The sequence below is a fragment of the Ursus maritimus genome, unplaced genomic scaffold (assembly GCF_017311325.1).
Source record: "Ursus maritimus isolate PB19 unplaced genomic scaffold, ASM1731132v1 scaffold_9, whole genome shotgun sequence".
Lineage (NCBI taxonomy): Eukaryota > Metazoa > Chordata > Mammalia > Carnivora > Ursidae > Ursus > Ursus maritimus.
Window position 1 is genome coordinate 77,627,356 of NW_024427107.1, and position 17,367 is coordinate 77,644,722.

General features: G+C 45.9%; 1 protein-coding gene across 2 annotated transcripts in view; it reads right to left on the bottom strand.

Annotated features, from left to right (window-relative positions):
• The window catches only part of PTK2 (protein tyrosine kinase 2), a 265,380-nt gene that overhangs the window by 62,116 nt on the left and 185,897 nt on the right, over positions 1-17,367 (bottom strand). For both annotated transcript variants that reach the window (XM_040626121.1, XM_040626116.1), the window contains 3 exons: positions 11,563-11,619; positions 8,871-8,968; positions 866-950 (listed from right to left, as the gene is read on the bottom strand). In XM_040626121.1, coding sequence (XP_040482055.1) covers positions 866-950; positions 8,871-8,968; positions 11,563-11,619 — 240 coding nt within the window. The remainder of the gene's footprint in view (positions 1-865; positions 951-8,870; positions 8,969-11,562; positions 11,620-17,367) is intronic.

The window sequence follows — 17,367 nt, forward strand, 5'->3', positions numbered from 1 at the left end:
CCATGTAATGAAGGACATCAAGATTCAATCATATCACCAGTGTCTACTGAGCGCCTCTGATGGGTTGTCCTGTGCTGGGCACTGGGCCTGAGCGGTGAGAGCACAGCAGACATAGTCCTAGCCCTGTGGAGCTTAAAGCCTACAGAGGGGCAACACTAATTTCTAGGCAATGTTTACTTAGTTTCAAATACTTGGGAAGGAGAGAACTTGGTCCTGTGACAAAGCCTCCTGAGGAGAAACTACTCTAAGCACATGGTCAGATGAGAAGGGACAAGCCCTGCGAAAGCAGGAAGGACATCCCAGCCTGAGGGCAGGTGGAAAGAGCCTGATGTATACAGACAAACAGGGCCAGGTCCTGGCTCTCCCCAAGTCTGCACTCAGCAGAGAACAGCTACCCACACATAACCCTCCCTGCAGTCTCATCCCAGACGTGGGATGAGTGGAGAGCCGAAGGGGCGGCAGGGGGGCACAGGTTGTGGTCCCAGCTCTCTCCCAGGTCTGTGAGTTCCTTTAGGCGGGGACCGCATCTGTCCTGCTCACCTCCAACTCTAGGGCCTAGTGGCACTGGGCTGGACTCATTTCTACATCTGCCGGATTCCCGTGCCAGGATGCTCAATTGCACAGGTAACGAAGGCTACGGGGACAGTAAATCTGTCTACCTTTACACCCCAAACATCACGGCTTACCTGGAGCAACGTGGGGATATGTGCCTCTACAGATACGGGTATTAATTTGCAAGACAAGATAGTAACTGCAGTTGTCACAGACAAGTCAGAATAATATTTTTCTTACTTCTTCACAGACAGCTTGTATTTCACGGATAAAAAAGTCACATGGAGTTCCACAGAAATTTCTAGAAACTTACAGGCTTCTTGAAGGAATTTCTCTCTCACGCTGTCCGAAGTACAGTTTTTACATGTTTTAATTGCAACCGCCAAAGCTGGATTCTCCTGTGTTAGGGAAATTTCAGAATCACACACACATGCAAAAAGAGCTTCTCTTTATGAATCAATGCGCATGTTCATGAAAAGCTGTGTGTTTGGCAACTATGTGGATTCTGGACCAGACAGAATCAGAACTGAAAATCTCAAGAGAGGAACACTTCAAACACCCTACAAAATCCCCAGAAGAAATGTCCAGGCACGTCAACATGTTGTAGGTCATTCATTCATTCTGCTACCTGCCAGGCAGCCTTCCAGGTGCTCAGGATACACCACTGAACAAAAGGCAGCAAAGTTCCCTGTTCTGCTCAAGGCTACCTTCCCGCTTAAGAACAGACAACACACAGAAGAAACCAGCTGACCACAGGGTACGTTAGTGGGTAACAGTGCTGTGGACAAGGAAGCAGTGTGTCAGGATATATGAGGCAGAGACCAGGACAAAAAAAACAAAGAAGGGAGGGAGGGACTGGCTGAGAGCTGGCCAGGGGCACAGCTGGGGTCATGGGTGCTCTGGGACCTGAGGGGAGGTGTGGTGACGGGCTGGCGGCTGGGACAAGCTTGGGGCAGTGCAGGTGGGGCAGGATGGGGTGTTGAGATGTCGAGTTCAGGTTTCTGGTGAGACCAAGGGAAGAAACAGCTCAGCTAGGACGAGGACGGGAGGGACATGAGATGGCAGAGAGCCCGCGTGGCACACAGGAGAATCTGGGCAGAGTGCAGGGTCAGATTCGGGCTAGAGGAGATCCTCGGGGGACAGGGGCATAAGCACGGCACCCGAGCGCCCTGCAGCGCAGGAGGTCAGGGAAAAGGGCAGACACACAGTGGACTAAGGGGGTGACCGGCAAGGTGGAGAAAAACCAAGAAGGTACGCAGACCTGCCTGCCAAAGAAGCCGATGTTTTCTTGAAAGAGTTTAAAAGACAGAGCTTAAGAAAGACAAGAAATGAGGTCATTCCAAGCCTCGACGGAACACCATTCATGACTGTAATTAGCAACTTAAGTGCTTATCTTGTGCTCGGCTCTGTGTGGTCTTTGCCAGAACCATGTATTCTTCATACTGGAGATTTTCGCATGGTGCCTCGCATTCTGTTAAGGAGGCAGGAAAGACGAGGAGGACAGGATGGGAGAGAAAGAACTGGGAGACCGTGGCGAATGGACAAAGGTTTAGGAAGCACCGCCTCAGGTCACCTCACCATGGCTGCTGTGCCCCGATTCCCTCCCTGCATCAGGCTCCCCATCCTCCCCAGAGGATCCCCAGTGGGGAGGAGGTCAGACATCACACAGGTGTGAGGAGCATTTAGGCACGAGGCCCTAGACGAGGGCTGTATAGTCTTGCTGTCTTTATTCTCAACAGGTTTTGAACATTTCTGTCCTTTTTGTAAATTATCCCACTAGGTCTGCAGGTTATCTGGAAGATAGCCTGACAAGGTACAGAGGGGTCCAGGATACCCATTTTATAGACAGGTCAGCAGAGGCCAACCAGTTTAGCGGCTTGTCTCAGGCCACCCTGCTGGTAAGTGGCATGTCCCCTCTGCAACAGGGCTTTATTTCAAGAGGGACTGGGGCAGTGTGCACATGTGACAAGGAGCTCCACTCCGAGCTACTGCTTGTCACAAGATCTGGCTCTGAAATGGTGCCCACGCTAGATTCTCGAGTGTTGATGAAGCCTGAATCTGCCAAGCTCTCTCAGAAGAGTCCTTGCTACTGGATCATGAGTCGCTGTCCATGTAAACAGCAGCCTCGGGCAGAAAAGACTGGCCCAGGAGGACAGTGGGAAGACAAGATATTGCTTCCTGTCTCCTCAGGGCGGTAACATCCCAGGGCTCAATCCCAGGGCCAGTTCGATGAGAGGCGACCTCACTGAGCGCCATCTCCTACCTCTACGTCAACTTCCAAATTCTCTCTCTAGTCCTCACTTTGCCTTTCAGCCCAGACTTTGATATCCAACCCACCCATGCCCCCTCTTGACGAGGATGTAGAGAAGTTATTTTAAACCTCATCCGACCAAAACAAAACTCCAGATACCCCACTATGATGGTTCATTTTATGTGCCAAGTTGACTGGACCACAGGGTGCCCAGATATTTGGTCAAGCATATTCTGAGTGTTTCTGGATGGATTTAACATGCAAATTGATAGACTGAGTGAAGCAGGTTGCCCTCCCTAATGTGGTGGGCCTCATCTGATCAGCTGAAGGCCTGAGTAGCACAAAAAGCTGTTCCTCTCCTAAATAAGAGGAAATTCCTCCTGCCTAATTACCTTTGAGCTGGGACATTGTTTTTTTTCCCCTACCCTTTGAACTACAGCTACACTGGCTATGCTGGGTCTCAGGCCTTCAGACACAGACCGGAAGTAAGAAGCCATCAGCAGTCCTGCGTCTCCAGCCAGCAAGCTGCGATCTGAGGGGCACCAGCTCCCATGGTCACAGAAGCCAATTCCTAACACATCTGTTTCGAAGGCACCACAGCCTAGGGCTTCTGTCCTCCTGCCGAGCCTTTATTAATATGCCTACCGCCAGACACGTTTCCTCCTTAGCCTTCCCCACCTCACTGGAGACACGGAAGTCACACAGATGCTCAAGGTCAACAACCTAGTGGCCAGTTCTGATTCTTCAGTTTCCCACAGCTCCCACGGATCCAACAACCCAGGAGCAAGACCTGCGTTTCCTACCTACAGCGTGCATCTGGAATCTGCCACTGCTGTAGGCTCACTCACGGGCTCTGCCACCACCGCCACTCGCTCCAAAGCTCCCTTCCTAGTGGCAACACGTGCCCTTCTGCACCCACTCTCCCCGAGGCACCTCCTGTCCCCAGGACACTGGAGAAAAAGCCCAGCCCTCTGCCGTGGCCCCCCAGGTCCCTCTTCTCCCAGACCTCTCACATCCAGCCTCATTTTCTACACTCCAACATCACTTCCTGTGGCTGCCCTTCTTGTTCTGCCTGACTGGAAAGCTCCTCCCCCAGAAATCTGCACTGAGATTCTTGTCCAAACCATCCTGTCTAAAACAGTGCCCAGCCGCCTGCCCCGCACCCCAGCTCCCTGCTGTTCTGTACAACCCTCACCACAAGCTCCATGCACAGAACTGTCCACGACAGGCGTCTCAGGTTATTACAATGTCATTATTCTACATATTTTAGGACACATTACAATATACCCATAAGGTACACTGTCATTTCCATCATTGCTATTTTCCGTCACTGAAATGCGAGTTTCAAGACAGTAGGTACCTTGGTGTCTTGTTTGCCAAAAAGTTGCCCTTACAACAGTACCAAATTCATAGCAGGTGCTAAATAATTACTTGCAGAGTTAATGAATGCTATTAAAACCGTTCTTTTGAATGTACATGCCATTTACAAGTCAGCTGTGGCATATTTTAAAAATATCTTCAATTGTATTAATTTTAGATTTCACACTAACTGCACACCATACGGTTCCAGAATATTAAATATTTTCAAACAAGAGAAATATAAATAGCAAAATGACTATAACGCAGATGTGGGTCCCGGTCTTAACCTGCAGAGGAGACGTGGCTCACGCAGGATTCCAGGTGGTAATGGTGTCTGGTCCCTGCAGGACAGTCCCTGCTGGCACAGAACAGAACAGAAGCACAGACTATCTGTCCGCTAAATGTACGAGCCTTCTTAGGATTGCTAGCCATACGTCACGCTAATATGTAACTACTTTGCTTTGAATGACTTATAGGCTTTGTTTTCCTTAACTGGATGGTAAACTTCTTCAGGACCAGGACCACAAATTCTACCTCCATCTAAACACAGGGCCAACTGGTATACTCTGGAAATGACACAAAATGTCCTTTTTAACAGGAATTCTGAATAACAACAATAGAAACTTCTGTAAGACCACAAAACCATCATCAATCTTGTGAATTCATACTCAAATATTGCACGTGGTGCTTTAAGCCAGACATGCAAAAAAAAGTACTGCTCCCTAAAACTGCTAGTTTCAAACGGATGCTGGACCTCTGGTTCTGCAGGCAGCACGTGCATAAAGCACCACACGCGAACAGAACCAGGGGCTCGTCAGCAGTACAGGGAGCAGCACCTGTGGCTGCCGGCCTCCAAACTGGACAGCAGAAGCCTGGGGAATGCTGAGCTGTCAGAGGGGCTGGTCACAGAGACTGGAATGTTGGAGAAGTCAGTTCGAAGTAAGCGAGACCAGAACCTGAGCAAAGCTGTTTTTTGTTTTTTGCCTAAAAACCTTTAAACAGAGGCAGATTCAAACGTACCTGGGTTATTGCTCAAGGTATGACTTTTAAAAACCTTTAAAATACAAGCAATATTTAGGGGAGAGAGAAGTCTTTTCAATGTTCAATGAAAATGCCACACTGGTATCCACTATACCTCCATAAAAGATATGATGAGACTCTGAATTATTAACAACTAGTAGACATTTAAAAGACACTAACAAATAAATCCAGAGAAGGGCTACTCTGGGATTAATTTAGAGAAGAAGAGATTTAAAGGCTGGTTTTTAAGGCGAGGATAATAATGAAAGAACATGCACGTGATCGGCAGGTGCTCAGATAGTAAGAAAGAAGCCCGACCACCTCGCCAATGAAGACAACAGTGCGCGTGAACGAGCCTTTAGACAGACTCTGTGTACACCGACTCTTAGAATGAGAGGTCCCCATGCATGGCCCACACGACCCCCTCCTCTCTTTCCGTGGTCCTCCCCCTGCACACTATGCAGCCACACCGGCCTCCTGTGGACTGCTCCCCTCTTGCTTCAGGGCTCTGCTCCGGGTCACCTATCAGAAGGCATTCTTCGACCATCTTACAGGGAGAGCATCCCGACCTTCCCTTGCCTGTACTTTTTTTGCAAAGCATTTCTTTCACACTCGACATTCAGTGTATTTGTTTTTGTCTGTCCCTTTCTGTCTCAGAGAGATTTTAAATTTCGTGAGGGCAGAAATTGTGCTTGTTTTGTTTGTTCTTTTTTTTTTAATGATAATATTTTTTATTATATTATGTTAGTCACCATACAGTACATCCGTTCCATGATTCATTAGTTGCGTATAACACCCAGTGCACCATGCAATACGTGCCCTCCTTACTACCCATCACCAGCTGCTTTGTTCGTTCTTGTGTCCCCGCCACTTTGCTGTCACATGGTAGGTGACTGAGAAACTGCTGCTGAAATCATTACTTAAGTCTCCAGTGGCAGGTTCCTGGCCATGACATGTGTGCTGAGCTGCACTCTGACCGATTATTAAAAATCCTTGATGAAATGTTACTTGATCTTACAGAACACTAAAGAACATAATCCGGAAAAAGGACTTAACAGGAAGCCCGGGAAATGAATAGATTCCTTTGCACTATAAAATTAGACACCCACATTAAAAACAAAATAAACATTCACGTACAACATATATGAGGAAGATACTCAACAAAAAAGTGTGAACCCTGGTATTTTTCTGGGGGCTGGGACTCATTCAACAAATAATTAATAAACACTAGACGATGGGTATTAAAAAAATTGTTCTCTTGTATTTTCACAACTAAAATGGATTCGTTATTTTAAAAATGCATGGAATAAAGCCCACTAACCCTGCCATTACCTGTGTGGCCCTGGCAAGTCACCGTAAGGTAGGAACTTCAGAACACTTGCCTATCGAGAGTTCTAGAGACTGCAGGGAGCCCCGAGACCACCGAGTTCAACTGCAAGAGTTCCGAGCCAAGAAGCTGAACCTCACTCACACCTCAGCTGGGTGCAGCCAAGTCTAAAATTCAGTAAGGCTTCGAGTAACCTTAGACCCAGGGCTTTTTCTACCGCATTTTGCCTCAAAGAACAGAGTTAAGAGAATTAGGAGGATAACACAGAGTTAAAAAAACAACTAAAGAGGAGTTAACAGCTAGAAATATATAATAAATGATAGAACTGTATATAAGCACAAAGGTAAAGGCTTTCAAAACTCAAGTTTTAAAAAAATGGAACCACTATTTGTTTAGTGACATGGGGGCAATTCTCTGTTATTCCTGACAGAAACAATAAAAACACCTTTTAGCTCTTTGGTTACAAAAGTAATGATCACTATGTCACTAGTGCATGTGTAAAGGATATGAAAAAGTGATAGATATGGAATTACTGGGGAAAAATGCCATTTGCAGTTTCTAAAGCAGGGGTCACACACAAGGTCAAGCATCTGTGTTACTACACACCTTCCTTAAGATGGAGTTACGTCCGGATAAACCTACCCTCTGTTGAAAGCACGTGTGATACATCTAACCCCCAAACACCACAGCCGGGCCGCGCCCACCCTGCACGTGCTCACAAGTGGGCAGGACCACTCCACACAAAGCGTATTTTATAGTGCAGTGTTGACAGTTCATGCAATTTATTGGATCCTCTACTGAAGTGACAGACAGAACGGCTGTGTGGGCGCAGAATGGCTGTGAGTGTCGGTGATGGGCCCGCGCGACTGTGGTCGCCACCCTGCGTGAGCACAGGGGCTGTGCACAGCCCCAGCCTGCAACAGGATTCAAGTTCAAAACTCCAAGGACGGTTCCTACTGCATGCAGGTCGCCTTTGCACCATCATCAAGTCGAAAACCTGTAAGCTGAACCATCCTTAAGTACAACCATCGTAAGCTGGGGACAGTCTGCACACCCTTATTAGCACCATGTGTATATACCTGTTATTATTCTAGTTAAATAGGTTTCTTGAGCAAGTACATACTATTATTGTATCTCTTTTTTAAAGTAGGCTCCACACTAGGTGTGGAGCCCAATGTGGGGCTGGAACTCACAACCCTGAGATCAAGACCTGAGCTGAAATCAAGCTGGACATTCAACCAACTGAGCCACCCAGGTGTCCCTGTACTATTACTTAAAATGCTGCTTTAAAGTTACTGATCTAATAAAAACACATAGGATAAGCAGTGTTGGTAGCGATGCAGAGAAATGGGCACTCTTACACACTGCTGCTCAGAATGGAAATGGACAGCTTTCTCGGAGACAGTTTACCTCTTAGTCAAAGAGCGGAACAGTTACCACGTGACCCACCAATTCCACTCCCGACATCTACTCAAGAGAGCTGCGAACTACACACACAAACCAGTATAGGAGTGTTCACAGAGGCATTATTCGTAACAGCTAAGACCTGGTAACAATGACCTGGTAACCTAATGACCATCAACGGAAAAACGGACAAACAAAAAGTGGCCTATCCACACAATCGGACGTTATTTAGCAATGAAAAGAAATGAAGTGCTGGTAAACGCTACAACGTGGATGACCCCTGGACAGAGGCCAGCTGGAAGAACCCATCACGAAAGGCCACATAGCATATGAGTCCATTGACACAAAACATCCAGGACAAGCTAATCTACAGAATCAGGGTGGAGAGCGGGGGTGGAATGGGAGTGACTGCTAACGGATGCGGGGACTTCTTTCTGGGGCAAAGAAAATGTTCTAGAATGGACTGGGTGGTGGACTGTACAACTCCAGCAGTACACTAAAAAAAACACTGAACTGTATGTTTTAAAAAAGTGAGTTTTATAGTATGTGATTCATACCTCACAAAAGCTATTATTAAAGAAATAATTTTAAAAATGTGTTGATCTCTTCTGGAGAGCAGTTTGGGGCAAATTAATGTTCTCTTTTTGAGGACACAGGTAAGTGGGAATACCGGCCACCTGCTGTTGACACTGGTCATCTATTGTCGATTCTGTGCAATGGAATGATCACTGTGGGATCTGGTACTGAGGAGAGAGGCTGAGAGATTACCATGAATAAAAGACAGACCCAGCCCTCTTAGAGCTTAGCGAGCCATTTTTCTGCTTCCGAATAGAGCAAGTAGGCTGACATATGACGAGCTTTATAAAAGACAAGTGCAAAGAGCTGAGGACTCATGAAGACAGACAAGAGGCCACAGTCAGAAGCAGTGCAGACTTCTGGTCGCCGCAGGGGACTTACCGGGCTCATATAGACGCCTTGATGGACGTCTCCAAACTGGCCTTCCCCGATGCACCGTCCAAGCTCGATCCTTTCTCTCTGAATCTCATAATCCCTGGCTGCAAAACACGATCCACGTAAGTACAATATTCCAAATGTCGAAATTACACTTGACGCATTTCGTTTCATTATCATCCATGAGTACAAATCGCACTGGTGGCACATCATTGAATGAAAATGCTTTAAACAGAGTGGAATGCTCTTAAACGGCATTTTAAAAGGAATTACATAAACTGTTATGGCATCGCGTGAACTACCAAAACCATGTGAGTTCTATTATTTTTCATATTTTTTAATGTCGATTTAGTTTATATCTGTCTGATAGTTTTCTAAATAGTTTCTCCAAGTAGTAAATTATATGTTTAAGTAATCAGTGCTATTAGTTTAGGTATTAATGTATGAAAGGCTAAAAAACACAGTTATTTAAAGCAATTATTTAACAAATCACTGAAGTTTGAAAATATGGAGGCAACAGAAAAACTGTGTCACGAGAAACTGTTTTAAAAGTTTAAGAGTTTTCCACTTTCTTATGATCCTATCTATATTATTCACAGAGCTAAAAGAGTTTAAAGAGGTTGGTTCTAAAAACTAATTTCAAAATCAGGTGACTTGGAATCAAGGCTAAACATATCACATCATATTCATGAGTATTTTATATTTCTGAGAGCATTTGCCTCAAATTAATGTATTAAGTTACTATGATTTTATGCAAAACCAATTATTGAGTAGGCTGCTGAGGCACACGGAAGTAAAAGACCCACTAGAAACCTCGTCAGTTGATTCTAATCCAATTAACCGCTTAGTATTTTGATTTCCTCTGGCCAGGAAACCTGTCTGCACGACCTACACTGTGTGCATTCCATCAGTGTAGCCGCCAATGGAATAAAACGATAGCCAAATATTTCAAAAGTCTCTCCCTGGTTTATCAAATTATAAACCGTACAGAAATAACCAACCCGAATTTTAGATGGTTCTTTTCCTCTTTAAAATCACTTTAGCTAGTAGTTCCATTGGTTTAACAGCATGAATAAACCAATGGAAAGTAGTTTAAAGATAAAAGTTAACTGAAAACTGAAACATCCCACATCATTCCACAGGTTGCAATTGCAAGCAAATGCAGTTATTTCAAAGGAATCCTGTTACCTTCATCTATTCCATAGCTTTCTGTATTGCAATTAAGGGAGAAAAAAATTGAAGACCTTGCTTAGAAATAACTAATGGCAATTAGGTTAACAACAACAAACCCCGAGAGTACATTTCAACATAACTTTGCTAAATATTTAAACCACAAACATCAGTTAAAAAAACAAAAGAGGACTAGACAGAGGCGAACTGTGAATGTTTTCAAATCACCCCACTGTGACGTCAACAACGCTTTTCAATCTCCATCTCGTCAATTCCTGCATGAGAACTCATGCGTGTGGGGTCCGGACCTTTACTACTCAACACTGAATAGTAAGCACACAAACACAAACTTGGATAGTCTGCAGGGATGTACAAATGACTAAACAGCTAACCTAAATTTAAACATTTTCCATGTGGCTACTGCAGTCAAAATGTCCACGTTTCAGCTCCTCCTGTTTCGAATCACTGTCTGATATCGGACGAGCTCCTACAAGGGGATGCAGGTGCACCCAGGATAATGCAGGCCTGATGCTGGTAATGCCTCTTCAACGTGTACAGTTAGTCTAAATGAGACACCTTCTAAGATAGTTACACAACAGGGTAAATAAAGAGCCTGAAACATTTATTTTACAAATATGTATGGCTTTACTGAAATCAGGACATCAGCTGTTGAATTATTAAGGCCTCTGAGGCTGTAAGGTAGACTCATAGTTGGGCCTCTTTAAGAGGTGGGTTTAAAACATTTTTTTTAAATTAAAAAGAAAAATTTTTCTTTTTTAAGTAAACTCTTTGCCACATGTGGGGCTTGAACTCGCGACTCCAAGATCAAAAGTCACATGCTCTACTGACTGAATCAGACAGGCGCCCCTAAAACATTTTTTTTAAATGTGAATGAAATTTCAAGTGTGTCTGGGACTATATCCTCCAACACGAGATCTGGGGCTCCCTGGTTCTCTTCAGTCAAGCAGCAGCAGTACACAGCAGAGAGAACAGAATGAGGGTGTTTCTAGGTGGCAGGAAGGGCATAACTGAAGGCTCTCTCTCTCCACACCTCCCACTCCGAGCTGCAGGACTGGATGCACTGGAGGCAGGAAACTCTTTGTAACTGGTTAGTGAAGGGCAGTGAAGAACAAAATTTCAAAGGGGAAATGCAATTAATTGAGTATGAGTATTCAAAGAAGTGAACAGACACGTGTATATATATTTAACTTTAAATAATACAATCATCTATGGAGAGACTATTCTGTCATCAATAAAGGTTGTATTACCAAAGAGCCAGGAAACAAGATTATGAAAAACCTATAACTAAGCAGACGTACTATAGACATTTGAACTTTAGATTTCTGACGTTAAGCTTAACCAAATATGAAATAGAATTATAAAGGCTGAAGAGAATATTTCTGTCGTGCACTCAATGAGCTATTAAAGACAGTTCTAAAAAAAACAATAGCTAAAACTTTTAAATGTGAGATATTTAAAGTCAAATACTGTCAAATCTGAACGAGAACAAAATCAGAAGCCTCCTTACTTGAGGGCATGGTGTAGGTATCTTCTTCGTCTATAATCTCAGCATAATCATCTGTTTCTGTAGGAAAGGAAGCAGATATGTTGGAAGAGGTTAAGTGTTAGACCTCCTGGCCTTCAATAGAATTAGAAAAGGCAAAATGAGCTGCCTAAATCCCCTACTATGCCGAGATAGTCTTAAAACACTATTACTCAATTTTTGCTCACACATGAGTCATTTATGGAAATGAAAGTGACATCATGGTGCACTGTTACAACACACAGACTTGTTTCCCAGGGAGCACATAGAGCTGCCACAGAGGGCCCTTGTGAAGAACGGAAAGACGTGGAGCGACTAGGTCCAGGACTCAAAGCCCCCCATCCGTATCGACCGCACCAAATACATGTTTAAACCCACACTGCTGTCTCCTGGGGTGTCTCTAAATAAGACCAGTATCTCACAGACTGAGCATCTGACATTATTCATAACTAGACTCTAGAGCAAATCTGAATGCCGGCCTCTTGGAAAACAAAAGTAAGGGCCTGACTGGTGAGGAGATTAACTGGGTAATGCATTTCCTTTGCTCCGAGTGGAAGCAGCCCAGGAATTTCTCTCCTGTCACTCTGCACTCAGATGTCTGAGAGTACACGTTAATGTCAAATGGGTAAAAGATCTAACAGAAAGAATGAAATAAGAAGCGGCGTATTAAAATGAGTTCTTTTTTGAGGTGATGTCAAGGACTTGCAGTGTGTCCACTACTCCTTTCAGTAATACAGTGACTTAGAAATCCACCTCCATATCAATGGGGGAAAGCTCATTTGAAGAACACAACCCACACTTGGACAACAATTACGCTGACTTATGCCTTGCCTGTTTGTCTTTTTCCGTAAGGAGGAAACGCTTTAGCTGCTCCTGGCAGAAGGATTTAAGCTGCTGGGCCAGGAAAGGAGGGGCAGTACTTCCTGAATTATCTTTGAGGAGAGCTCTTCAAAGAGAAAATCTGCCCACACAACTACCTTTAACCCCAGAAAAACCAAAAGCTAAATGTTCTTCCTTTTGTGCTGCTCTTACTACTTTATTCAGGTATTAAAATTATAGAAAAGGGAGAATATATATAGTCTACATTCTTCAGGATATCAATCGTTCCACGTATTGCTATGGTAATGACTGAGTTCAGACCTAAGAGCTCCTGGAAGAATTTAGTTCTTAATTAAAAGTGATTAAAGTAAAAAAAAAAAATTCGGCTGGCAGAATATAAAGTCAATAAATCAATTCTCCTTAAAGCATTTAGTAACTGTAAACTATTCCTAAATCCTACATGAAAGGTGGATAATCTCTATCGTTCTTACATGTTCTAAGGAACACTATTTACAGGATTAAAGAAAAACATTTAATCTACCCCAAGCTTACATTCTTTTATTTCTCTGTTTCTCCCTCTTATCCTATTCTCTGTGAACTGGCATATTCTGGCCTACAGCTTTGCTTTTGTGTAGGCTGGCTTACCAGAGGACAGTAGGAAATGATATTTGGGGACAGAAGGGAGCTACTAAGGCACTTTAAGAAAAAGGACCAAGCAGGGGAGGAACGTACACGAGTAGCTGAGACAAGAGAAGCAACACATCACACACATGGCATCTACTACTGCTCTTCTCTTTTTCTTTTGTGATGGATGCCCTCCCCTCAGGAAGCTAACTAAGGCAGAATTTCCACAAGCCACAGATGCCACCCTCACTGCCTTCTTTCCTACAAAGCACACACGTGTAGATGACAAACAGTGGGTGAGCCTGGGGTGGCAGGACCCTGGCCGTGACAGCTGCCAGACCCCCGGCTCCTGCATGCTGCCCCCGCTGCCCTGGCTCTTGCTTCTACTGATGAGACAGCATGGATCGGTCGACAGCACGTGGCTGTGGGGGTCAGTGCCTGCCTGACGGAGGAGGGCACGAGCTACCAGTGCTGTCAGAGCAGCCCCTCCCCCAGGACTTACCAGGTGCTGGTGCGCATGCTGGTCAGCCAACTCTGGTTTCAGTCGAAGTGTCACCCAGCCAGAGACCTCGCCTCCAAATGGCCTGTCCTCCACCCCCATCACTCTTAATCATGCTGCCCGGTTTACTTTCCTCAGTACCCACCACTATCAGCCAGCCAGCTGTCCACTGTCTGCCGGCTGCAGATGGAGAGCCCAGGGGAGCAGAGCTCTTCTCCGTATCCAGCACGGTGCCTGGCACAGAGAAGGGGCGAGATCCACACTGGCTGACAGATGACCTCACCACAACCACGTGCTGAGGGGACCACAGCTGAGGCAGAGACACGATGCGGCCTGTGCAGGGCCGGGCAGCGCGGGTGGGGCGGAGCTGCGGTGCATGGGACAGGCACAGCCCCTGCGTTTGGAAGCAGCCTGCGCCCTCCTGCGAGGTCACCTCGTCTGTCTGTGCTGCAGCTGTGCCCTCACATGGACAATGGGAACACATATCCACCTTGCAGGGTTGTTATGAGGATTAAAGGAGATACATACAGAGCTGAGGTGTGGACCTGCACATAACAGATGATCACAAAATCGTAACTCCTGCTGGTTTTGCTTCTTCTGAGGGCTCTATGGGAGCAACCTGGCAGCGGAGGGGTTCCTGCCTGCTGAGCCTCTCGGTAGGCCCTCTTGTGTGACCGTAATGGCTTCTGGGACTGCCTCTTGAAATACCTCCCTTGAAATACCAACCTCTGAAACAATTCTGAAGCTGTAAATATAAAATGGCTAATAGATCTCAGGCTAGCATACAAAACTGATTTGGGAAAAATCAAGTTGCAGATGCTTTAATTAATCCACACAATCACAAGAAAGAAAGAGCCTGTAATGTTTCCCTCTCAATGCTATGGAATTCTCTATAAAATCTTCGGGGATATCACAGCTGTCTGGGAATTACTCAGGACGACATCTGGGGTGCGGGTGTGTGTCCTGTGGTGCAACAGTACTGGAGAAGTTTTACTGCAGTTACCAGTGCCCGTGTCCTCCGGGAGCAGAGCCACTGCTGTTGAAGGGACAGAGACCTACGAGTGTCACTGTAACGTACAGGGGCTCTCAAGTTGCAATACTTAGCATATTTCTCCAAGAATTCTTGATATTGATTTGGTTCTGTTTTTCTTTCCTGGTTTTTAGGATTATAGGATTTTATGATACTGACAGGAGAGGTATTTTTACACACTTAAGGGCCCTTGAAAAACTGGAGCCCAGCCTGAAATTGCCTGCTCCCCTCCCCCCCACCCCCCGCAATATTGGCATGATACAAGGAAAAGAGACATAAAAAAAGGAAACAGGTTCCAGATCTGGGCACAAACAAGGGAAGGCAGATCCGCTTACGGATGATGGCAGCAGCATTACTGAGAACGCACCATATTGCAGACGCTGCTAGAAACTGTGAACACTTATCCGATGAAGCGGTACTGTCATCATCATCCCGCTTTGCAGACAGGAAACGCAGGCTCTCAGGGCACACGTGAGCTCCTCAAGGTCCCAGTGCCAATCAGTGGTGGGCTGGTATTCAGAGCAGCACTCAGGCACAGAGCCGCATCCCGTATTATCCTCCACAATGTTTATAGAGACTCTTATTTGTCTTTTAAAGATTTTTTCTTTTAAGTCATCTCTACACCTAATGTGGAACTTGAACTCAAAACCCTGAAACCCAGAGTCCCACGCTCCACTGACTGAGCCAGCCTGGTGCCCCTGGGGACTTTTATTTGTGAGACCAGATACCTTATGCTATGAAACTCTGGAATATTCCTCTAGGGATATTTTGGGGGACTCCCCCCCCCCCGACATGGGCACAGTTCTGCTCCAGGGATGTTCACAAGATGAGGGCCTGTGTGTTTGGGAGACCGTTTTAGGGTACCTGGTCCATGAACTCAACACTTCAAAATAAACATTTTTAAAAAAGGAGACTCCTAAAATCTTGTATAACATTATAATTTGAAAGGTTGGGTATCACAATATGTGGTAAAATCAAAATGAGAGGAAGACGTGTAAAAAGGACAGAAACTGAGAGTTCAGAAATTAGGAGAGAAAAGAGCCAAGTTCTTGTCTTCAAGCAAGGTAAATAGGCCGAGTCGCGTGGCTACAGAGATGCAGACACAGCGGCCCGGGTGTCCGAGTCTCCTGCTCTGTCACCCAGCCTGACGCTGCTGGGGTCTGGGGAGCACGTGCCGGGGCAACTGTACCAAAGCCTTCAGGCCCACACGCTTCTCAAGTGCTGACCATCTGCTCAACCTCCCACGGAAGAGGGGGTCAATGGTGTGGTTCTGTTGCACCATCTCTATGCGCCTGGCAGAAAATGGGGCCCCCTCTCCCCTGGTGGTGCTTGGGCCCTGGCCTGGACACCTTATGCTGAAAACCCGTTCCCTTGGCTGTCTTCCCTGCTGCCCTCAGGGAGTCGGCATCAGGCACTGATCCCATAGCAACGTCTCTGCAGTGACCAGACTCCTTGGGCAATTCCGTGGGACTCCCCTCCCACCTGGTAATTGTGCTGCCGGCCCAGAGGCCCTGGCAAGCAGGGAAAGAGCCCTTTTCTGGGGAGACAGGAAGGGCCCCGCTGTGCTCTTTCACATCAACTGCTTTATGACCCAGACCAGGGTTGGCAGCTCTTTTCTGTCACAGCTTAGATAGCGGGTCTTTCACACTCTGCTGGTCACCATCTCTGCAGCACCTGTCCAACCGTGAGCAGCCCTCCGTACACCAGTGGGTGTGACCGTGCTCCAATACAGTCCTACCTATGGACACTGACATGTGAATTTCTGAGAGTTTTGATGCCACAAATACTATTCTTCTTTTGATTTTTTCCCAATCATTAAAAGAAGTAATACTCATTCTATGCTCCCAGGGCAATACAAACACAAGAGGCGGGGGTGGTATTTTGGCCCTGGGCCTCAGTTTGTGGACCCCTGACCCAGACCAAGTGACTAGCGCCTTAAGGCCCAGCTCATTCATTGTAAAATGGGAACAGAAGTACTTGCCCCATCTGAGTGCCATAACTGGGAAAGCCAAACGTGGGAAAAATGGTTTCATTACATAGACAATGTGGGAATAACCTCATGTTCATAAACATTTGTTCAAATTATCATGCTTTCACAGTAATCCTCACAACAACCACTGAGACCTTTTATGGATGAAGACACACGAGATGAAGCAATTTGCTCAGGAGCGGTCAGCTAGGCTGCTGGCGACATGGCGGAGCAGTGGGGGGAGCATGAGGCTGGAGTCTCCCTCCTGAGCACGCGTCCTGCAGCGGCCTTGGACTCGGGAGGCTCTCCACCCTGGGTTCCTGAGTCCCCTCTCGGGCTCCGCAGAGAGGACATGGCCCGGAGTCACACGCCTGCGCACAGGTGGCTCCGGGCCAGCAGCGGCCGCTAACTAACTGGTAACTACCACGGACTGGACATGCACGCTGTCAGTCCCACGGAACAGACGCACTTTCTCAGTCATGTGCAGTTAAGATCTTTCACTACTGGGGTTATCAAGCCTATCATGAAAACGACATAGGGGAAATCTTCAGTAGAGGCATTCTCTCCTTTAATCATGAGGAAAAATGCAACCCCCCCTCATCTGAGTTTAGTGTAAAGAGCATAGAGTTTCATGCAGGCAGCACATGACGTGGGGAACACAAAACAGAATACATGACTTCCAAATTTCTCGTTTCTTAAGTGCTACCCTCAACCACTTGAAGAATCGTCCTTATCACTGTTGATGATATTTCTCTAACTAGTTTATGTGATTCTTAAAAATCACTTTTTGTTCCTTCCTTTCTACTATCCACTCCCAAACTAAGAATTATTATATATATACATATATAT